Raw genomic sequence first — 25,004 nt, forward strand, 5'->3', positions numbered from 1 at the left:
ATGGACTCAAGTTTAGAATATTTAAATTTAAATTAAATATGGGAGTGAGCTAGTATGATCTGAAAAGAAACAGGTTGTATTTTAGGTATAAAGATGTTTTGAAGGAAGGCATTTTTTGTGTCATATTTGTATCCACACAAACATTTCTTTAGAATCTAGTACTAAATTGTAACACAGGACTTCTCAGTAAGGAAGTTCTACACGTTTTTCTTGAATAGCCTGCAAGATAAGTAGAAATAGGTATTGTTGCTTTACAACTGTTGCTATGCTGATGTAAACAACCTATTGTTTCAAAATATGGTTTTATGTGAAGTCCATTCTTGTTAGTGAGAATTGACTATTAAATATTCTTATTAAAGAATGCCAGTAGACAATACCATGGAACCTCTCAGTTGGAAATATTTGCCATTTCCTCTTGTTTTTTACAGTTTTACAGAATATGTAGATTTTTTTTTAATTTCCAGCCTTGCTTAAATGCCTTTTTTTAATAAGTCCTTTTGATCTTCTCAAAAAGCAGCAACTGGTAGTATATGCCTATGTAAAATTATATAACATCAGTGTCTATAATAAATTTTATTATTACAACTTGGAACCTAAATTAGACACAAATTAATGTTATCTATCATTTATGAACAATTCACTTTTTTGCATAAAACTATTTTAGGAAAATTATCATTTTTCAAAATGGCAAATTACAATTGATTATATTATCAATTAAATGTATCATCAATTAGTATTTACTAAATAAATATGTATACATGGAATTACTACTAATGTTGAACAAATACATAAATTTTGTACTCTCTGAACTTAAATCTAGAATAGAAAATACTGTCTTGCACATAATAAGGCACAGGATTAATACTTTATTAAAATATTAAATAACCCACTTATTGTTGCAAATACTGATATATTTGGATCAATCCTAACTCTTGATAGAAAATTATAGTTACTGTGTCAGTTCAGATCTTTAATGGCAGGACAGGTTTCACAAGGGAGTTAAACTGTAGGTTCTTGCTCATGAACAGCATTTATGGTAAATTATTTGGTGTATTAAAAATTCTAACATAATATCAAAAATATATATGAATATGTTTTTCTCCTTCACTGTCATTGTGAGTTTTGTTAACTGTCAGTTGCACAGCGGCAAAAGCCGTTATAGGTAACTGTGACCCTGAGATTTGAGCAAGGAGCTTGGCATCTTGCAGGTACTCAGAAGTAGTTACCAAAAACTAAACAAGGAAAGATTTGAAACAGAAGTTTAAAATTTTGGAATTCCTTTACCAAATATTCAATTCAGTCTTGGCCAATGATGATGATGATAAAAAGGACAAGGAAGAGGAGGAGGAGGAAGAAGAGGAAGCAACGTTACCATGAAATCACCACCATTATTATTCCCTATATTATAGATATTGAAATGGAGGCTTAGGGAAGTCAGATAATTTTTCCAAGTCACAGAAGTGGTAAATTACAGATCCAGGACTCTAATTAATGTCTGTCTGTTTCTTAAGACTAAGGTCTTGGTTATTCTTATATCTCTAGTAGAGTAGGGAAGTTGCCAGTTATTTGATAAGTACTATATGTATTTATTTTGGGAGGGGTACATGTGAGTTTATAATGCACTTCTAATTATTAATATATTTTTCAGTTCAAAAGAGTTTACATTTTCTAATCACGTTTTCTAGGCTATCTGAGTAGGAAAAAAGGCCTATGGACATGGTTAGTAACGTAAGGATTAAATATACCTGTACAAAATTCACAAATTGGTCTGTAAACAAGAAAATAGAATTTACTATATTTATTAAAAAGGCAGTACTTTATTTAATCATTTTAACTGAGAAAAAATAATTCAATATACACACATAAGACTAGTGCAGAAAGAAATTGAAAAATTAAAGAGGTACCTGCAGTATATGACAAGAGCTAGCATAGGTGCAATTATGTCTTAATACACATACATATGGCACACTCTCAGATGTTCCTAATTTTTCTGCAGTTCATAGATAAATAAAACTGAATTATCAAGAAGCTTTCTACTTTTAATGTTGGTCAACGGCATCTTTCTCTGGACCCTTAAAATTTTTCTCTACCCATAGTGTCAAGTAGAAAATTAAGGAGACTGGCTTAAAACTCAGGTCTAAATTTGGAAGTGGAGGATATATTTCACAAGAAGAAAAGATTTTTTTACTTTAATTTTTCAACTTATTTATTCCTTTTGATCAAATTAACTGAATTCAGCCTGCCAATGGCTACTTAGACACAAATAAGAAAAGTGAGACATCAGTAATTAAAATTTTATTTTCCTTTATTTAATGAGTTAAATTACAGGTAAATTTTTCTCTCAAACAGTACTGTCATTTTAATGCTTATAGAAGTCTTCAACTTACAGGAAAAACAATTCTGTAAACAGGGGTTTGGCTTTAGTGTCTCTTTATCCTTTCAGTCGGTGTATGTGCCAACACAAGTCTCTTCCAACCTTTGAAAGCACAAAGCCAGGCTTAATTTTCCAGAAGGATGTTTTCTTCACGTGCATGTAGCTGTTCTCCATCTCCATGTAGCTGTTCTCCAGAACGTCTTCAAAGCCGCCATCCCTGATACACACCTGGTACCTATGAGCACTTCTTGATTGTGGCCAATGCCCACCCAGGAGTGGGTGATTCCTGTCCGTCGTCACTGACCCTGCTCACTGTGGTCTGTCTCCCCTTTGGAAAACGGGCTGGGGTGGAATCGGGAATGGCGGCCACCCTGGGATCAGGAACCAAGGGCTAGAGGTGGGAAAACATCAGCTCTCCAACAACAGCTGCTAGTTTTCTCAAATAGTGCCTTACCTTGACTATTAGGCTCTGCCTTGCCTCATGTCACTTGAGATGACGCCAAATCCTATGATAATTACAAGAATTCTGTTAGCAAAAAGGTTCCTGATATTCCTAACCACCTGAGCCCTGGAGGGAAACTCTAGTCCTAAGGGGCACCTCTTCTTGTCCCTACATTCCCACCGCTGCTCCTCTCCTGCAGCCCTTGCCCTGCCACAGCCCTTGGAGCCATTCCTGGTATCAGATGTCTCTGCTCAATTCTTACCATATTTGATTTCCCAGAGACATCTAGCCTTGTGACCACACGCACCTTTCAGAAGCTCTCCTCCTTTCTTTGGCATCCCTTGTCATAGCAGCACCCCTCCTGGTCCCTCCAGCATCATGTTGTACTTCTTCCCAGACGTATTTGTTAGTTCATTTGCCTCTTCTCAACCCTTAAATGTTCCTGTTCCCACATGTCTATAATGAAGATATTTTATCTTTTCATTCAGAATGCTCTCACCAAATAATCATGTCAATGTCCAAGACTTCAATTGCAACTGAAATGTTCATGACTTTTAAATGGCTCTCCTAAGCTCTGACACGTATATGTAACTGCCTGCTAGACATAAATTCTTGGGCTTTTAGTATATGTGCTGCCGAAGCGAGCACAATTCTTGGGCTTTTGTTTGCTGAGCTGTAAACCTTCCTACCATTTATACCATTGCAGACTTTAAATAAGCAAGTTGTACATTATATAAATATAAAAATTAAAATGGCTGGGCTCAGTGGTTCATGCCTGTAATCCCAGCACTTTGGGAGGCTGAGGCAGGAGGATCACTGGAGGCCAGGAGTCCAAGACCAGTTTAGGCAATACAGGGAAACCCCATCTCTGCAAAAAATTTAAAAATTAGCCGGGCGTGGTGGTGCACACCTGTAGTCCTAGCTACTCAGGAGGCTGAGGTGGGAGGATCATTTGACCTCAGGAATTTGAAGTTACTTTGAGTTACGATTATCCCACTGCACTACAGCCAGGGTGACAGAGCAAGACCCTGCCTCTAAAAAAATATATATATAAATTAAAAATAATTTATAAATTTGTTAAAAATTGCTTATTTTGAAACCACTTTATGTGTTTTCTGTAGTGCTGGTTCTCAACATAGGGTTTATAAATATCCTAAGATAAAGAAAAATTGTAGCTTATGTAGACACTACAGAATTATTTCTCTTAAAATAGTTATATGTAGTGCAAAAGATTTCTGCCATTGCAACATTTCACCTAACAAAAGGTTTCATCCAAACTGGATAAACAAATGTCTTTTTAGAGAAGAAACAGTCAAAATCTTAATAGTGGCCTATGTTGAGGTCATATATTGAGGTCATCTAAGTAGAATAGATAGTATTTGGGAAAATACCTAGAATCTTGAGAATTTATGCAAATCATAAAACTCACATCTGTATAGCAAATAATATATATATCACATACATGTACATTAGCTTATATAATCTTTATAATAATCCTATGAAGGCTGGGCACCGAGGCTCCCCCATAATCCTAGCACTCTTGGGAGGCTGAGGTGGGAGGATTTGTGAGTTTAGGAGTTCAAGACCAGCCTGAACAAGAGTAAGACCCTGTCTCTACTAAAATAAAAAAATTAGCCAGGCACACTGGTGCCCTCCTGTAGTCCCAGCTACCCCAGAGGGTGAACCAGGAAGATTGCTTGAGCCCAGGAGTTTGAGGTTGCAGTGAGCTATGATGATGCCACTGCACTCTTTCCAGGGTGACAGAACAAGACTCTGTCTCAAAATAACAATAATAATAATAATCCTATGAAGTAATGAGAAAAAATATTATCCTCAGTTTACTGATTTTTTAAAATACAGCTTGAAGAAGTTAAACGACTTTTCCAAATTCACATGACTTGTAAGTAAGGGAGGTAATTAAAGTACCCTGTCTGAGTCTAATAACCCTTTGCCCATTTTGCCTAGAACATATTATCTTCGTGCTAAGAATGTAGCTCAATTTTTATATGAATATATAATGAATACATTTTGGATGAAGGAAATGTACATTTTCTAATTTAGATGTTTCTATATTTCATTGTTCAACATTTATTTAAAAAGTTTCCCTGTTGATGTGGACAAAATTAGCAACTAATTCCATCCTCTAAATACTTGCAGTGATCTTCAACTGATGGCATGAAATTATAGCAAGGAGCCAAGTCCCAAGGCTCTGGAACACACTGTTTTTTTTAGCACTGCTCAGATTGCTATAAAGATATCAAATATAGTTAAATTACTACAAATTGATCTTCTCAAGCAGTTAGTGGGCAGGATTTCACTTTTACCGTTTTTTACTAGTAATAATTTAGGGTTTAAGAAACTTAAGAATTTAAATTCACTTAGTTTTACTTAATAATTTATTTGTGCATTTAATTTAAAACTTTTTTGTGCATTCTGAATTGTTTTAGTAAAAAAAACAAAACAAAACTTTTTTGTTGGAGAATGAAAAGGACAAGTAAAGTTCTCCATAAATAAGGCATTCAGAATGAGACTTTAGTTAAACTAAATTTTTACTTTAATCCAGAACCATGTAAAATGCCCTACCTTATTTTAAGCTCATTATTTTTATAATGCCTTTCTTTGTCAAGATAGCAGAAACACAGTTTTATCTATTAAATAATGAATGTGTTTATTTTTCTTTTAAACATAATAAATTCATAAGAGATCTGAGAAATGTAAAATTATATTGAGGTAAAAATTTAATTTGAATGAAAATTAATTTTACATCTATGTAATTTTTGTCTATGTATGCAGTTTACCTAAAATAGGACTTAACCAAGCATTTCTGGGTTGTGTGGCCAATAGCTTTGCTCTTAAATCACAAAGATGTTTATATCTGTGCCACTTTTTAAATCACTGGGATATTTTAAACTTCGATATCATATAATCTAGGACAGAAACAATTCCTTTTTCTGAAACACATTGGTCTGTCATATCTCTGTTCTGACATCATTAGTTGGTTATCATAATTCTAATATGCTGCCTAACTAGTGACATGAGATAAGCATATGGACTACTTGTTATTCTTATAAAACATACCAATTAGGAACAAAATAGTTTTTACATTATAATCATTTAAAAAAGTGGTGTCCTGCATGTGCTATGCAGCACTACTTAATCATAAGGAACTAATCTCACTCTTTTGTGGACTCCAACATTTACCATAAAAGTGCTTTACAGCATCTATATAATTTTTTCTTCTTTTTGTCCCTTCTTTGTAGTTGTTTGAAATTACAGTGCCTCTCTCTCAAGGCCCCAAACCAGTAACAATCAGTTTTGCCAATCACACTTCCTGCCGATGCATGTCTAAACTGGATGTTTACAGACAAGTTCATTCCATTATTAGACGTTCCCTGCCAGCAACACTACCACAGTGAGTATGAATTAAATCTATTTTTTTCTGCATCCTCTACTAATATAAAATTATTTTAAAGTAAACACAAGGTTATTAAAGGAAATTTTATGAAATTTGCTATAATATACTTCGCATCAAATACAAAACAAAGACAAAAATTTTTATAGTGTACCATGAAAATAAAATTAAACTGAAACAGGGAAGCCCATTTTATAGGGAAAGCAGATCACAATATAAAAGAAGTATTTCTATGGAGTAACACATATCCCACTATGTTCATACAATATCAGTCTGGTAGCCTAATTGATTTAACATGTATGAAATCAGGTGTGCTAATTCATAAATGATGTTAAAGCTCAAAACATTTAAGCCTTGATAAGATTTTAGTCCAAAACAAAAAGTAAATATAAATAACTAATTTTATATCTATTAGCATTCTGTTGCCTTTTTTCAGTCTCAAATATGAAAAAATATATAGATATATATCCATATTTCTTATTTCAGCAAGTATTAAATATTGAAATAGTGCTTAATTACTTGAAAGAATTTTCTCTTAATATTATTTCAAATATTCAAACTATCAGTTGTTACTCAAGTTTCCTTCCCATCCTATTTTTTACTTTAGCAAATGGCAGCATATACTTCATTTGATCACATAGAAGAACCTATATAGAGAATTATGCCCTGACCCTGAGAATAGTTTATAATGAATCAGTATGTTTTGCCATCTGAGACTTAGGAACTTTCTGCCCCAAAATAGGGATGCAAATTTTTGTTCTTTAGGATATCCAGTGCATGTGGATAAAACTTACATAATTTCAATGTTTGCAACAAAAGTATGAGTAAGTTGGTGGATAAACATATTTATTACCAAAAATGTAAAGAAAACCTCACATTCTAGGAGACTCAATGATAAATGTTAATATGCTATTAAATAATAGTGGTCTTCCCCGTTCAATCTCTTTGTACTGCTCTACTTAGTGTGGCAGGTAGGAGGCCCTGTCTGTCCAGGGACACCTGAGTCAAAACTCAAGGACAGCCTAATTTGAATGACAGAGATCTGTCCCCCTTGAAGTGAGAAAGAAAAGATCTTACAGATGTCTGTGAATAAATTCGTGTTGTTAGGAGTAGAGACCACTGCCATCTAACTAAAGAGGATGCCGTACGTGCGATTTCATTCCTGCACTCCTTAGAGTCCTGGTCACCTTTCTCAGCCCTGTCTCCCTTGGCCAGTTCATCCATTCTGAGAGCTTCAGCCATTGTCTCTGGGCTCATGGTTTCCAAAATTACATTTGAATATGTGACTGTTTTCTTGATTTCTAATATACTTTGAGGCCTTGAAATAACACAGTTGTCCTTAATGACTTCTTCCTTCTTATGTTCCATCCAAACAGGACTGATTATTTTGGGGGAAGGGGAGATATGTGTCCTAAACATATATTTCATTTCCATCACTGCCCTGCTGTCTTCATCCACTTCATTCTGCATGTATGTGCAATGCAATGCAGTTATGTTAATACCGATTTTAAAGCATCAAATCTTTCCCCTACTTCTGTGTAATGTCACAAGTAAGCTTTCAAAGGCATCATTTCATTTATCTGACCAGAAACAGTCAGTGACTTTCAACTGCCCAAAGAATTGAGTGTAGATTTCTCACCACCCTGTTCTGGCATCAGCCTTCCTTTCTCGTTTGTCTCCCACCATTCACCAAGTCTGTGTGTCACAAAGTCTCATTCCCTGAACACCAGGCTCATTTCCTGCTCTGTATCTTGTTTCTATTCTTGCCCTGGCTTGAAATAAGTTTCCTTTCTTTTCTGCCTTTCCAAAGCCCTATCCATTTCTCAGAGTTCAGAGAAAGGTCTTTCTCCTGCATTTGTCTCGTCCAAATACCTCGGCCACCTTTGCTTCTTGAATACCAGTCACTGGATTTACTTCGTCCATGCATGGCTTTGTCAGGGTCTGGGAATGCTGCGTGTGAAACTGGACTGTGAGAGTGTTTCAGGCAGGTTTATGTCTTCCATGATATCCAGCTAATAACACTCAAAAATAATTGAGCTATTAGTGTGCTCTCATCCCTTATATACATTGTCTCATTTAACCCTCTCAAAAATCGTCTGTGAGGTCAGCACTGGCATTGACCTTGTCTTACAGGTGCAGCCGGCAGTCACCCTCCAAAGCTGAGGGCTAGACAATGTACATGAATGCTTGTTAAATACAGTAACTTATTTGTCTGGACGTATTTCATAACATTGACATGTTTTACTCATATTTTCATCATTATTTATTCATATAACTACTATCCTATAACTGTTTAAGGTCAAGAAACAGAAAGTTGTGTGTAGCAAGAAAGAGCCTGGGATTTAGGGTAAAGCCGATATGAATCTGAATTCAGGTCAGCCACTAATTAGCTTTTTTATGATTGGGTAGGTATTTTGTGTCTCTGACCTTCAGTTTGCTCATATATAAACTGTAAAGGCGCGGAGAGGACTGAACGAGGTACTGAATGTTTACGCAGTGCTTAGCCAAGAGTCTGGCATCCAAGAGGCTGTCATGAAAGGGCAGATTTATTATTATCATTAAGATCCATGTCTGATTCATCTCCTTGTCCCTGTGTTTTCTTTTATTACCACTATTTACAAGAAGAAATACATTTTATGTTCCAAACCTGTATATGTATCAGATATGTATATGTACACAGTCTATAATATATAGTGTGTATATATGATATGTAATTTTAAATTAGATAACTATATAACTTTACATGTGGTTAGTCATATGTAAATATAAAACAAAAACAAAGGACCATCTGAAAATATTTTCCACTATTACAGTGCTGCTCAGCTTTTTTCATTATCACACCCCTGTGGACCCTTTTATAAACGTGCTTTTTCTAACCACTTTCCCCATGAAATTTTAATACCACAAATATACTATATATCTCTTTATACTGTAGGCACATCTATGCTTTATACATAGGAAGGAAGTTTACTTTTTTATTCAATGTTGGGTTAAAATGACAAAATAAAATTTTAAGTTAAAAGTTAAATTACACATTTTAAATCTATTAACAACTAACATAATTTATACCTGTATTTGTTGAGAAACTTTAAAGGTAATTTATTTACTTATATAAATTGTAATGTATCAAATTACATATGCAAAGTAACGATTGATGTGAACATGTAACAATATAAATATAATTTTTTAAATATTCAAAATTATTTTTTTCCAGAAAAAATAAAATAATTTTAAAAATAATAATTTCTTTAACAACTTTTAGAAAACTTAACTTTTAACTGCACACACAGGTACCTACCTCTCACTATATTACTTTGAGGTCACACAGTCAAGGGAAAGTCCTCCAAATACAACCATCTATTCACCATAATTTTGTATCTTTTATCTTGCATCCATGTGGGCTATGTTTCAATACCAATGCTGGTCATAAAATAGCCGATAAACCCAGTAGAATTCAAGTACTAAGGAATAAGATTTTCTTGGGTTTTGGAGGGCCCAAACCCATTGTAATACCAAGATTTCAACCCCCTACCTCATACCCAGTTTTTACCCGTGTAGGATGATGTCACTCCCATCATGAATGTGCATGATTACATGTGATGCACTCAGATTTTTTATTCTATTGTTTCTCTTTCTGAAAATGTTGGTCACAACCTATTACAAATTATGACCCACAATTTAATAAAAAACAATAATGATAGTGTATATATGATGAATATGTGTAATTAACAGCTATGTTATAAAATTGTAACCTTTGATAAGAGGAACAAGGCTGGGTGCTGTGGCTCACACCTGTAATCCTAGCACTTTGGGAGGCCGAGGCGGGAGGATTGCTTGAGCTCAGGTGTTCGAGATCAGCCTGAGCAAGAACAAGACCCCATCTCGCCTAAAAATTAGAAAAATTAGCTGGCTGTGCTGGCACACGCCTGTAGTCTGAGCTACTCGGGAAGCTAAGGCAGGAGGATCGCTTGAGCCCAGGAGTTTCAGGTTGCAGTTAGCAATGATATGCCACTGCATCTACCCAGGGTGACAGAATGAGACTCTGTCTCCAAAAAAAAAAAAAAAAAAAGTTAAGAGGAACAGCCACCACATGGCTAAAACTAAAAAGACTGACAAAGAAAGTGTTGGAGAGAATGCAGTGCAACTGGAACTCTCATATATCCCTGATGGGAAGGTAAAATAATAGTTCAGCCATTTTGCACAAGTTTGGCAGATCCTTATGAATTTAACACATACACTTGCAATATGACACATAAAGTATTACCCAAGTAATATAAAAACATATTTCTACATAATAACTTGTACACAAATGTTCTTTATTAGCCAGTAACTGGAAGCAGCCCAACTGTCCATGAAAGAGGAGTGGATAAGCAAACTGCAGTACATCCATGCTGAGCAATATAGGAAGAATGAACTTGGTACATGCTACATGAGTGGACCTCAGGAACATCAAGCTTAGGGAAACACACTAGGCTAAAAAGAATACATACTATATGATTTGATTTACATGAAACCCTAAAAAAAGCAAATATAATCCAGACAGAGAGAAAGCAATTAAGTAGTTGCTTCAGGATGTGGATGGTGGGAATTGACCAGGAAGGGGCAGAGGGACTATTTAGAGGTGATGGAAATGTTCTATATTTTGATTGTGATGGTAGTTATGTGGATACGTAAATTTATGAAAAAAATGAATTTAAAATAGGAACACTTTATCATATACAAACTATTCCTCCATAAAATTAATTTTGAAAAGCCAAAAGAAAAAGAGCCCTTTAATTAGCTATACTTTTGAAATGAGTTTTGGGTTAAAAGGGTAGGTTTCTTAAAATCTGTATGGTAACACTTTAAGCCAGATCTTCAAGATTCTTGTGACTTGCTGGGGAAAGAGGGTTTCCCAGACTCCTTCACACAGAGTGAAATTGCGTTCAGAGGCAGCAGAGTGACAGTTCTGCTCCATCCTTTGCTCTCACCACCATTGTCAGGAGGAAGACAGGACAGCCTTTGCAAATGTGTGGCAACCCACTTACATTATTGTGAAATTAAATCAGTAGCAGACCATTTATTTTGCATTATTTATGAAGAAGTAAAATTCAGAAACTAAAGGACCCTTTCATAAAATGGGTCATCCATAAACTATCTGTTGAGTCACTAAAATAGACAAAGAATGTTTCCACGTACTGTGAGAGGACAATGATGTCCTTGGGCTGGGCTGACGTCAGAGCACTCACAGTCAAGGAGGAAGGACACGTGTTATATTTATATCATTATTATTGTTTTATTTTACTAAATACTACTAAGCGCTGTTTGCCACACGTAATCTCATGTTCATACTAATCCAGCTAGATGCCTGCGTTCACGACACACATCATACAGCACAGGGTCTAAGAGTGTAGAAACTATAGACGGCTTCCTGTTGGGAAAATTCATTTTCTATGCACTCTTTGAGTTTTGGGGTAAGTTCTGTAAACTTTTTTGTGACTCATCTTTCTCATGTATAAAAATGATATAAAAGTAAGAATGTTATATATAACATAGCACAGTATAATATTTATAACTTAATCCTCACAATCTGTTCAGTAACATACTATGTCATATATTAATCTAATATTGTATAACAGTGTAATGTAATAATAATAACACCTCACTCACAGGGCTGTTGTGATGTTTGTAATGAGCAATCCGTGTTAAATATTAACACAGTGCCTGACACACGATCAGCATTCAGTAAATGATGGCTGCTATTTTTGCTAACATTTTACAAATGAGAAAATTGAGTCTTAGAAATGTTAGTTAACATGTACAGTGCTAAACAGCTAAAAAGCTGCCAGAAAAAGATAACAATTCAAGTCACTTTTATCTCTGGCACCCATGCTTTTCCCCCAATATCTTATAGCATTTCTAGTATTTACAGAAAAATTTGCTGGTCTCAATATCAGAGTGTATCATAAATTCCAGAGGTAGTAGCGATTATCTCTAGCAGAAGCAGTTGTTAGATATCAATATTCATGTCGATGTTTTCAAAGGTTATTCTTTTTCTTTCCAATTATCTCTTTTCATATTTTTCTTTCAGTTGAACTCCATATATTCCATGGCCCCTTTGGTAGAGGCTCTCTTTTTATGGACGGAGCCATTTTTGATCAGCAGGGATACCCTAGATTTTTCTACTTGGTAGAAGTAATATTTATTTATTCATTCATCAGATATTTATGTCAAATCTTCCGTCTGTGTAACACTGTATTAGGAAATGTGGGGTATTTAAAAATGAATAATAAAATTACTTAACTAAAAGAATTCATGTACCAGAGTACAAACATAAATATTTCTAATATAATTGTATAAAACACTATGCTGTGCCTCATTCAGTCATTTAGTAAACAGCGTTTGTGTGCCCACTAGGTACTAGTAATGTGCTAGGCTGTGGAGATGGAAATACGTAAAGATAGAATTGCTACTCCAGAAATAATTTCATGCTCAAGTCCAGCATGTAAACATATAACTGAAATCAGGATGAATGCATGACTATAGTAGAATGAGACAGAGAGGACATACATGAGTGCGGAGAGGTGAGCAGAATCACAGACATCACCTATGCCATGCCTGGGATGGTATTTTCTCTTTCTTTCTTTCTTTCTTTCTTTCTTTCTTTCTTTCTTTCTTTCTTTCTTTCTTTCTTTCTTTCTTTCTTTCTTTCTTTCTTTCTTTCTTTCTTTCTTTCTTTCTTTCTTTCTTTCTTTCTTTCTTTCTTTCTTTCTTTCTTTCTTTCTTTCTTTCTTTCTTTCTTTCTTTCTTTCTTTCTTTCTTTCTTTCTTTCTTTCTTTTCTTTCTTTTCTTTCTTTTCTTTTTTTCTTTTTTTCTTTTTTCTTTTCTTTCTCTTTTTTTAGATAGGATCTCAGTCTGTTGCCTGGGTTAGAGTGCAGTAGTGTCATCATAGCTCACTACAGCCTCAAATTCCTGGGCTCAAATGATCCTCCTGTCTCGGCCTCCCAAAGTGCTAGGATTACAGGTGTGAGACACCACACCCAGCCATGGGCTTTTTCTTCAAGTCTCTTGAGAACCACTAAAATGTATATGTAAGTGTGTGGTGTCTGCACTTTTATATTATAGAATGAACTGCCTGGTGGCAAAGTAGTAGCAATGTGTACTAGAGGAAGTAAAACAGGAGTTGGGAAAATTTGGGAGGAAGCCTTTGAAATAATCCAAGAGAGACATTGTATAAGAGCAGAGGCCAAGGCAGTGGAAATGGAGATGGAAAGAGAAGGGGTGGACATGCCATTTGAAATAGAAGAAAACGTACGATATGGACACGATGTGGGGGATGATAAAGAGGGAGAAGTTAATGGTAAAACTGTGGATGAGATTCCAAAAGACAGGGGATACCTGGTCACGGGAAGAACTGGTGTGAAAAGGAGAACTGCGCCATTACATGTGTTGTTTGAGTGTTTGCACTATTTGTAAAAAATCAGAGTGGTAGTTAGAACTGCTGGAAGAGATGATGAACACAACCAGGGAAAATATAGGAAGTAAGAAGAGGAGCTGTATACACAACCGTGGGGAAATCATTATTTAAGAAACTGTTGGAGAAACAGTAAAATCTGTTCAGGAGGCTGAGAACGAGCAGTTAGAACAATTAGGATAAAAACTGCAAAGAAAGATATTAGTAAGCCAATGGAGACAGGAGTTTAAGGAAGGGAGGAAGTGGTGAGCCACGTCGAATATTAGAAAAGTTCAGGAATGACTAGGACTGACTCCATTGGCTGCAGAGCATGAAATGGAGACAGTATATTTATTCTTTAATAATTTATCATCTACTAGGAACAGAAAGGGAGATGGTTTTAAGAAAGAGGGAGAGAAAGCAGGAATGTGAATGAAATTCCCATTTACACATGCGAGCCTGAAACAGAGGGAGTAAGTAAAATTTTCCAACATCACACAACTAAAAAGTAGCAAAGCAGAGGTTCAAACTAAATTTATTTGATTATAATCCATTCCTTTTGGGGTGTGGTCATTACTGCATGTTTTTGTTATTAAGACAATAATTATATGTATTTATGAGGTACATGTGATATTTTGATACATGCATAGGATGGGTAATGATCAAATCAGGGTATTTTGGCTTTTACCTCAAACATTTATCATTTCTGTATGTTGGGAATATTTCCTATCTTCTCTCCTAGCTATTTTAAAATATACAATAAATTATTATTAACTGTTGTCACCCTACTGTGCTATCAAACACTAGAATTTTATTCCTTTTCTGTAACTGTATTTTTTTATCCATTAACCAACATCTCTTCACTGCCCCCATCCTTCCCAGCCTCTAGTATCTATCATTCTACTCTCTTCCTCCATGAGATCCACTTTGATAGCTCCCACATACGAGTGAGAACATGTGATATTTGTCTTTCTATGTCTGGCTTATTTCACTTAACGTTATGACCTCCACTTCCATCCATGTTGCTGCAAATGACAGGATTTCATTCTTTTTATGGTATGTATATGGTATATATAATATTATATACATAAGACAATATATATATACACCATGCATATTTGTTTCTTTATTTTAACTTCTTCTTTAAATTAAAAGAAATCAAACATACAGTGAAGGACAAAAAAAATGTACTCCTCCACCACAATGTCAAATTTAACGACTATTTTGTCATATGTACTTAAGATACAACCCAAAGCCCTAATCACCATTGAGAATAGAGGTTTCCCAGAGGTAACCACTACTCTGAAATTGCATCATTCTCATTCTTGCTTTTCTCTTTTTATGGCCTCTGGATAGATTAACATACTACAAGAGATTCTATAGTACAGCTTTGAGTGTTTTAAATTTTATGTTCAAGTGCTAACATTACTTTTTTCTCTTGACATTGTGTTTTAGAGATGCAATCATATTAATGTCTGTAGACCTGGTTTGTTCATTTAATAGCTGTATAGTAGTCTGTTAAATAAATAAACGAAAAAGTTTTTATGCTTTTTTTCTATGATGACAGTATTCTATAAGGACGTCAATGTACTACAGATGAGGAAAAGATAACAAAGTAGGGAGAGGGATGTCACATAGACAGGTGCCTGCAAGTTCACAGTGGTAAATTTATCGGTTAGTTTATTGGTTAGCATGGGCGATGTCCCTCAAGGTGTAAGGAAATAGCACATTCTGAGGACAATTCATAGACCAGATTAATTTGAGTTTTAATCCATGAAAACAATAGGATATTAGATAAAAAAGACAATGCTAACGCCATGCCTCTGCAGCTTTCAGCGCCAGCCCAGGGAGTTTTGCCTTTTCTGTGGAGGTATTGGGGTGCCATAGGGAGTTTTTTGGGTAGAGGAATGACAAGACATCAGCATGGCCAGAGTATCTTGAATTGTTTTTAATGGATTATAAAAATAGAAGATATGTTTTATTTCAATGTGATAGAAGCTATATCAGTCTTTGGGAGACAGTCGCACTGTGATGAGACAGAGAAAAACAGGGGTGAAGAAAGAGGAGAAAAATGAATAATTTTAGCCTACGGGCTAATTTGTATTTTTATTTGTTTACTGTTTTTTGTTTCTTGTAGAAAAATGTTGGCATTGTTTACTAAAACGTATTTGCTTCTAAGAAGTTGTGCTTACTGGGGTTTATTAAGGAAAATTTCATTCCTGTGAGAACTCACCTCTTTTCCAACAAACAGAGTGAATTTATGGAGTGGAGGCAACCTGTGATTTGGAACCTGAGTGCCCAGTGTCTTTGGATGTTCATCTTTAACAGATTCTCAGTCCAATGCTAAGAAGCTTGAATATCCATGATTTTTTCCTTTTTTCCACTTTAATTTCCCATTATTTCTCTTTTAATTTGAAGATCATACATTGTTGCTTTACCAAAAATAGGAATAAGCAAAATAACATGATAAAATTAATTTAATAAGCTATATCAGAGCAGAAATGTAGAGACAGCATAGCTACAGGTTAAATTGGGGCATAGTCTTGCCATCAGATGATCAGAAACTACATTTTTTTCCGGCATTTTAAAACATACATCTTTATTCTATCCTGAAAATATCCTCTTCGCAAGTTGTAAATCCTTATATTCCTAGGCAATTAGTTTTGAAATCTTAATTCACATGTTTGTTCATTGCCTTTTTTATAGAGTTCATTATCTAAACATTGTCTGACACCTCAAATGAATACCTGTTGATATGAATTGATATACCAGTGGAAATCAGGCAAGAGATTCCAATTCCTGAGCATTACTTTTTTCTAAAGAGAAGCTAACTATGCCACGTACAGTATGCCTGCTATTGGACTGTCTGGTTTCTACCTTCTAAAAGATGATAATTGAAAGCATAGCATTCCTATGGCTTGCTGAGTCACTGTGAGAAATAACAGCAGAGTGTATACAGCTGGGAAGAGTCCATTAGTACATCCTCTGCACTGAGATTGGGTCTGTGATTTGCCCAGGGGCTATTGGATCAAAGATTCTTGTAAAGTGTAATGTTGCATTTAACCAAAATACATTGACAATTATTTTTAATAAATATAATATTATTAGATCAAATCTACCAGTTATTTTCTAAAGCTTAATAGACTTTTTTTTTGAGCAGTTTTAGTTTTAGCAAAAAATTGAACAGAAAGTACAGAGAGTTTTCATATAACATCTTATCCTCCCCCATTGATTTATTTTATTATTAATATCTTGCATTGGTGTGGTACATTTGTTGCAGTAGATGAGCCAATATTGATACACTGTTATTAACTAAAATCCATAGCTTACATTAGACTCCCCTCATCTTGTACACTCTGTGGATTTTGACAAATGTGCAAATAACATGTATCCACCCTTGTAGTATTATACAGAACAGTTTTACTGACCTAACAATCCCCTATTCATTTCTCCCTCTCCCGTACTCCTGACAACAACCATCCATTTTGATGTCACATCAACTCTAATGGGCTCAACACATTTTTTCCTCATCAGTTTTTGTTTTAGTTTTCATTTTTCTGTTCATGAAGTGTGGCTGTGACAAGGTAATGACCCAAGCAGCTATTGTTGAAGGACATTTTTACTGAATTCCTGGTTACTTACCTTTATCAATTCTCTGTTCTAATTCCATTAGTTTGGATTAAATTTAGGAATAAAACCTGACAAGCTGATAAATGTAGTAACCACTAGGTTTCTGTTGTTTCAACCTACTAATGCTTCTCTCAAATTTGTATATCCAAGCAAATATAAAATATAATAAACCAAAAAAGCACAGCCTCCATACTTCTATGCTCCCCATGTTCCTGGACCGCAGTTCCAGTGGCGATCCATCCACCTCTGCCAAGTCCTGTGCTTAGCCAACCGGTGACCACATGGTGTGACTTGTGTTTTATACCCAAGACTCAGTGGGAAAGCTTGTGTATATTGCAGATTACTGCTTCAAAACAGTCATTTATACTCACACAAAAAGAAAAAGATCAGATATATAAAACCACTTTTTTATTAATGCAACTAATTTATTAGCCTTTCAGATATTGTTGGGAAAACTTGTTAAAGCCATGGAATTTCCATTAATTAGTCCTACTTGCTATTTGTTCCTCTTATATCCTGACAAACCTAAACTCCATCCACTGCCGTTCTTGTCAGTAGACTAGTGGAGGACGAACAGTGACATAAACAGACAGAGGCACAAATCATGTGAAATCAATAAAAATCAACATAAAGGAAGATAAGTACATGCATTTTATTTACATATATTTCTTTTCAACGTGTGTCTTTTTATTTTAAACAATTTATATAGAACCTAAAAATGAATGTATTTCTGATTTATGTCTGCAGTACTGAAGAAGTTATAAATAACATTGACTATAAAGGCTACTTTTACTTAACGACTTCCCATTCACTATTAAATACTGTTAGAAAAAATATAAGCAAATCATCATCTGTGTTGATAGTCAAATGAATTCAAGGGCCGTGCATAATGAACTCAAGATGAACACAATAATTCAAAGACATTTAGAACAAAACTGTTGAGGCGTTTTAGCCAGGGCTCTGTAGCTCTGAAAATGAAAGAATGTAGTTGCCCTTCCAACTACTATTCAGACAGCAATCTTGAGCAAGAAGGGTCTGGATCTATATTCTTCCATAATATAGTTACAGGTTTGAAGTTCAGATAGCATCAACAGTTGGCATTCAGGAAATAAAAAAGCTATTCTGATTTTTATTAAAATTATTAATGTAGTAAGGGTTTCCCTTATTTGTTTTCTAAATGGTATAAAGAGCATCTTGTTGGATAGCCCATTGAATGATCTAAAGATGCTCCGAAGGAATGTATGAGAGCTCATGGTACCTGCTTTCAAACATGGGTTTCACTAATGATAATGGATCGCACTCCATACTTAATAAGACTTAGGCTAGGACAGATATTTGAGGAACACGCCTGTGGAGTGAAGGTACCACATAGCAAAATTTTAATTGTTGCATTGTTGTGAAAATACCTTATTAAAAGAGCTTCCAATGAAATTACTTGATTAATAGCACAGTTCATATCCACAGAAATAATTTGCTTTTTTAAAGTCATTAAGTGCTACAGGTTGAATTTGTATTAATGTTATGACTCATTTTTAATGATCTATGAAATATTTTAAAAATCTAGGAAAGTAAATCAATAAGTAATTTAACATAAATCAAGGTGCAGTTAAATTTTCTTTCACTTAGAAATGTATTACAAAGATGCCATTTACAATGTGGATGACTCTGTAGGACACTGTGCTAAGTGACATAAGCCAGACACAGAAAAATACTGCATGACCTCACTTATATATGGATTCTAAAGAAGTAGAATCCATAGAAACAGAGAATAGAGGGTCCGGAGGATGGGAGAAATGAGGAGATGTTGGTCAAAGAGTAAAAATGTGCAGTTATAAGATGAATAAGCCCTGGATACTTAATGTACAGCATGATTACTATAGTTAATAATCATATATTTCATATTAAAATTTCCTAAAAGAGTGGATCTTAAATGTTCTCACCACACACACAAAAATAGTAACTATGTGAGGCGATAGGTCTGTTAATTAGCTTGATTGTGGTAATCATTTCACGATGTTATACATACACCGAAACATCACTTTGTAAACCTTAAGCATATTCAATTTTTATTTGTCAATTATACTTCATTAAAGCTGGAAAATATATTAATGTAATTAATAAAAAAGAGATATAGTCCCAGCGCAGTAGCTCACACCTGTAATCCTAGCACTATGGGGGCCGAGGCAGGAAGATCTCTTAAGTCCAGGAGTTCAAGATCGGCCTGATCAACATAGCAAGATCCCATCTCTACAAAAAAAAAATTTTGAAATTAGCTTGGTTTGGTGGCACATGCCTGTAGTCCCAGCTACTCAGGAGGCTGAGGCAGGAGGATCACTTGAGCCCAGGAATTTGAGGTTACAGTGAGCTATGATCATGGCACTGAAATCTAGCCTGGGTGACAGAACAAGACCCTGTCTCTAAGATGGATGGAAGGAAGGAAGGAGGGAGGGAGGGAGGGAAGAAAAGAAAGAAAGAAAAAGAAATTACAAAGATTACAGCTCTTTAAAATAATATTTCAGTGCAGTTCTAACTAATGCCAAACAAAGGGTAGAGTAGCATGTTTTAGTTCTTTAGGTGTGGATCTGGGGAGTCAAGGAATCTCCAAGTGTATTAAAAAACCCAGAGCCAAAATATGGAGAATATGAAAGAACCATAAAAATAGCATGTACAAGAGAGCGTGCTACGGTGTTCAAAGTATCAGAACTAATAGTTATTACCCAGCATTTAGAATATAACTTAACAGATCATATTTGGAGCACATTTATTTTTTAAAATCTCAAAGGAGGGATAAATAATAAAGTAAGATTGTCTCTATCATTAAATTAGTTGTTCTGTACATTGAAAAACACATATACCTTTAAATTTCTGTCCTTTGATTTAAACCAACAAAAAGCAGTAACTACCAAACCACAGTTGAGTGAAGTTTTGAAATAATTACTGAAATATTTACCGTAAAAGCATCTTTATTCTTCATAAAAGTTACAGGCAGGATTGCAGTTGTGTTTGGGGAGGGCAAAAGCAGAAAAGTTAATTTGTTTGCATGATTCTCAACATAGATGTACTTCACAAATAATTATACAACCTTGTCATTGCTTTGCAGACAAAATGTGTCTTTGAATCAATGTTTTATAAATAGAGTATACAAAACAAATTATTTATAAAAATTTTTAAGATGCGTGTGCACATTGAGAACTTAAAGACAAATTTCGATAGGAAGAAAATGCTTTGGAAATTAAAATATACAAGAGTTAAAACATTCTGTCCATCATGTGCTAAGCCTTCTACCCACCATTAAAGCATTTCTTTTCATTCTAAAATAACAATATTGTAGAAATTTTGTCTCCCTTTTTTTCACATGAGAAGCTTTAAATGCTAAGAACTTGCTATTCACTTTTGGAGCAGGAAGCCTCATTTGGCAATTATAATATGAAAATGCATTCTATCCAAATGTGTTTCTTTAATTCAGTAGTATCTAGCAGAATTTCAAATTTCAACATTAAAATAGTAACGAGTAATAGTTTCTTATTTTTGCCAAAGCTTCTAGAATCATATTTTTCTAGAAATTTGAATTATGTTTTAAGACTGTTAGAAACTGAAATATGTAATTCACTTTTAGAAAATCATAATTAGTCAGTAATATAAAGTTTATGTTGCAAAAATGTTTCAGGTGTAGTAAAATTGAAAATATTGTTCTGAGGTCTATATTTTTATTCAGCAGGAACATGGAAAAGCAAAAGAGCTAGTATAACCAGATATGTGAAATTATTATTTAATTCTATTAAACTAGACACCTTGTTCTTTTGTATAACATTTCCAGAAATAGATTCCTACATTTATTTCTACACACAAAGTTCATGCTTTTGAATTTATATTTTTGAAGTTGTTGAAATATCAAAGAGAAAACTATATTTTTTCCTGACAACATGAGAGATAGGAAATTTTTTGTTTCATGCTTTTTAAGGACAATTTTGTATGCATATTTAAAGTTTAAGCACAGACATATTAACACATACTCCAGTAGAAGATCTCATCGTACACCAGTATCACTTGGGCTAGTGAGTAAGATCATGCTTCATGATTTTTGTCATTTAAAAAGGTTAGATTTGTGTTTTGTGAATTTTTTAGACTGTAACTAAAAACAAATATATTTGACATTGCAACTAAATTACACACATACATACACATCATACACATGGGAGAGGGGAGGTTATTTGTGTGAGGGGTTGTATTTGCTTATTTATGCATGAGTGTGTGCATGTGTCTATAATTGAAACAAAATTGCAGGAAACAATCTTTACCACATGCACTGTAGTAGTTTATATTTTATTGTATGCCATTCTGTTACATTAAAAAAATGCATTTCCCAACCCATGTCATTGATTTCATGATCCTCTAATGGGTTGCAACCACCAGCTGGAAAAACACTGGCTTAGGTAATGGCAGTATAAATCACATATTGTTAAAATGAAAGATGTCTTTCTACTCCCACCACCACAGTACTGTGCCCGCCTGATGCCAACACGGCAGTGTGTTACTTAAACCGTGTACAGGTCAACATTGAGGCAACGTGGCCAAAATGGTTTTACCATCATTTATATAAGAAGGATATGAGTTTCATGCAGTCAGGATTAATTGCATTTCTATTATATAACAAAAGTTTCATCATATTTGATGGAAGGATATTAATGTTTTGTAGGTTGTAAATTTAAAAAACAATAATAACCTTTTGGAAAATTGATAAACACTATCTAAGTTTTATCTGGAACAATGTATGTTCATGATTGACCAAGAAAATAATGAAAAAAAAGTATAATGAGTAGATACTTAGCCTGAAGGATACATAGAATTATTAGAAAGGTATAATGTTCTCCAGGAAATATTGTTAAGTGAAGAAACAAGGTTTAAAATAGTATATAAGGGATTTTATTTTCTATGTAACAAAATGAGAAAAAAATACATGCATACATACTTTTTTTCTTTTTTGGTCAAAAAGAAATACTGAAGACATAAACCAAAAAACTACAAAAAGGAACAGTATGCTGGGGATATGGACCAGTATGAACTTCTCTGAATATATATTTTCTCATCTTAATTCTGATAATTACATAAATGTTTTACATTTTCAAAAACTAAAAGTAACAAAAAGACATACAATATATGCAGGGTAAAGCAAATAAATGTTTACATTAAGAGTGAAGCCAACATTTTAATGGAATTTATTAGTATAAAGTCAAAGGAGTACATTTAAAATTCTAGTAATCTTAAATTGGATTTAGATACAAGAGTATGAACTCTTTTTTTCTCTGGAAATACATACAAGAATTCCTTGCTTAATATCAAAATCTATTTTCAAAAACATACATTGTAAGCATATTTTTATTATTTTAAATGGGAAAAATACAATGAATTGTAGGTAAACCCCAAACATAGCTTATTTCCTACAAAATAACTTATACACAATAATGCCTGCAGAAAAGTAACAGACTATCTTGATAGGATCTAAAATGTTTTAAACATTGTTTTCTGATCATCCAGCAATTATTACTAACACACAGTTGGTTTGTGTGTAGTTACGTGGACTATATATGTGCTGCACGAGAAATTGTTAGTTTATGGTGTGGTATAGTAAATAACACACAGCAATCAAAACGTATAAAAATCAAACTTAAAATAAATTCAAGGAAAGACCCCATAATAGATTGTTTTTCACCAAGCTAAAGGAAACATGTCTTGAAGCGAGTCAGGAAGGGAGCAGGGGTAAGGCGAAAGCAGTCATTGCCATTTGCAGACAATGGCAGGAGGTGATGATGTGCATGAAAGACGGGGCCAGTTTTACACAAATTGTACTACTGAGAGGGATGGATGGAGATTCTCTGCGTCTCGGAGCTCCCATAGAGACTGCCGGACAGGAAACCTCTGTCAAGTCTTCAGAGGTGGTGTTCAAGTGGAAGGAAGAAATGGCTTCAAAATGTATATTTGCTTTTTCTTTTTTGTTGAGAAATTCCTTCATGTGATGCTATAAGAGTTGTCAGGCTATTATTAAGAGAAACGTGTATCATCACGTTGACTCTGACTCCGTGAAACTTTCTTAGCAGATCTGAAGCACTTGACCTGCTTATTCACATTCAGTGCACTTTCTAAGATGTCTACGCACGATTCTTATATTCTACCCGTTTGTAATGTAACTCAACACTCTGCCACCACATAATGGTTTTTACAGTGTTGTATCGAGCTTGAAAGATGTAAATAAATATTTCCACTGATGTCTACACCAACATCAGTTGAAAAATGAGGTAGTGAGAGATCTATAAATACTCCCTCTACTGGGTAAACACTAACTAGAGAAACATTCTGCGGGATACGCCTGCATTTTCTAGCTCTGCCCCCTGAAAAGACCTAGAAGTAACGTAATCGGGTAGCACCGGACACTCCTAACCCCAAACGATACTCTGAGTGCCATTTCCCAGCAAGGGGAATTAGGTCTCCTTGACTGCACGGCTGATTCCAGGTGTGGAGGAGAAAATGAGCAAGATGAGCCTGTGGCATCTGTTCATCCCGGAGAGGGCTCGTGCCACACGGGCACCCACGTGGACCGTCCCGGTTAGGGTTAGGCAACAGTGGGCAATTGGAGCATCGAGGGAGTAACTGCTGTACTTATCAAAGCCCATATGTTCATAATTTTCATTAAAACAAGAAAGGAAGTGAAGAAGCAAGGAAAGGAGGGAGACAGGGAAACAAGGAGGGAGTGAGCGAGGGAAGGAAGGAAAGAAAGAGCTAAGAAAAAATAAAACCCAACAAAACAAAACATTCACTCTGATACCATCGTGGTGAGTGCAGAGTAGAAATTTTGCATTAATGGGGCCCTTCCAGCTATGGGGATCTGTGCTTCAGAAATAAGTCAGCAAAGGTGTATGTATATAGATGTCTCCTGCAGCATTATTGGAAGACACCAAAAATTGGAAGCTACTTACAGAGTTACCCTAAAAGAGTAATAAAATAAATAAAGGTACATCCACTTTCATGAAATGTTACACAGCCACTAAAAATAATGGAGCAGAACTTTATGCAATGACATACAAAGATGTTCATAACATATTGTTTAGTGGAAAAGGAAAAAAAAAGTCATTGGTCCACTTTTTTCCACAAGCTGTTGTAAAACACTGTGATTATACAAATATCGTATTTTCCTTAAAAACATGAAAGTCTAGACAGTCACGGAAGATGATACACTAACAGTGGTCACCTCTGGGATTGGGATTTGACAGCAGGTGTGGGTGGAGTTAGCTTGAGAGGGAACTTTCACATTTCATTTCATATGTTATTTATTGTGTTTTTTAAAGCTTTTTTACAAGCATGTATTGATTTGTAATACATACGTGAGGAAGGAGATGATCCCTTCTACATACCAGTTATATTACGCTTTTGCTTGACCCCATCTATCTCTTCCATAGGTGTCAGGCAGCCAACAAGACTTGCCCCACAAATTACATGTGGAACAATCACATCTGCAGATGCCTGGCTCAGCAGGACTTTATTTTTTCCTTGAATGCTGGAGATGGTAAGCAGAATGGCATTTTAAAGACTAAATGCCAAGGATCCCTACTTTGACTAACACATATTTTAATATTAAAATCACATGAACAATATTCAGACCATCATTCTTTAAAGTAAGTGAGTAACAAAGAGGGCATTTTCTACTTCATATTGGTATTAT

General features: G+C 34.8%; 1 protein-coding gene across 1 annotated transcript in view; it reads left to right on the plus strand.

The window, feature by feature from the left end:
• The window catches only part of VEGFC (vascular endothelial growth factor C), a 96,305-nt gene that overhangs the window by 67,694 nt on the left and 3,607 nt on the right, over positions 1-25,004 (plus strand). Inside the window, exons 4-5 of the mRNA XM_045552468.1 lie at positions 6,077-6,228; positions 24,742-24,848. Of these exons, the coding sequence (XP_045408424.1) occupies positions 6,077-6,228; positions 24,742-24,848 (259 nt within the window). The remainder of the gene's footprint in view (positions 1-6,076; positions 6,229-24,741; positions 24,849-25,004) is intronic.

This window comes from Lemur catta, chromosome 5, assembly GCF_020740605.2.
Source record: "Lemur catta isolate mLemCat1 chromosome 5, mLemCat1.pri, whole genome shotgun sequence".
In the NCBI taxonomy this organism is placed as follows: domain Eukaryota; kingdom Metazoa; phylum Chordata; class Mammalia; order Primates; family Lemuridae; genus Lemur; species Lemur catta.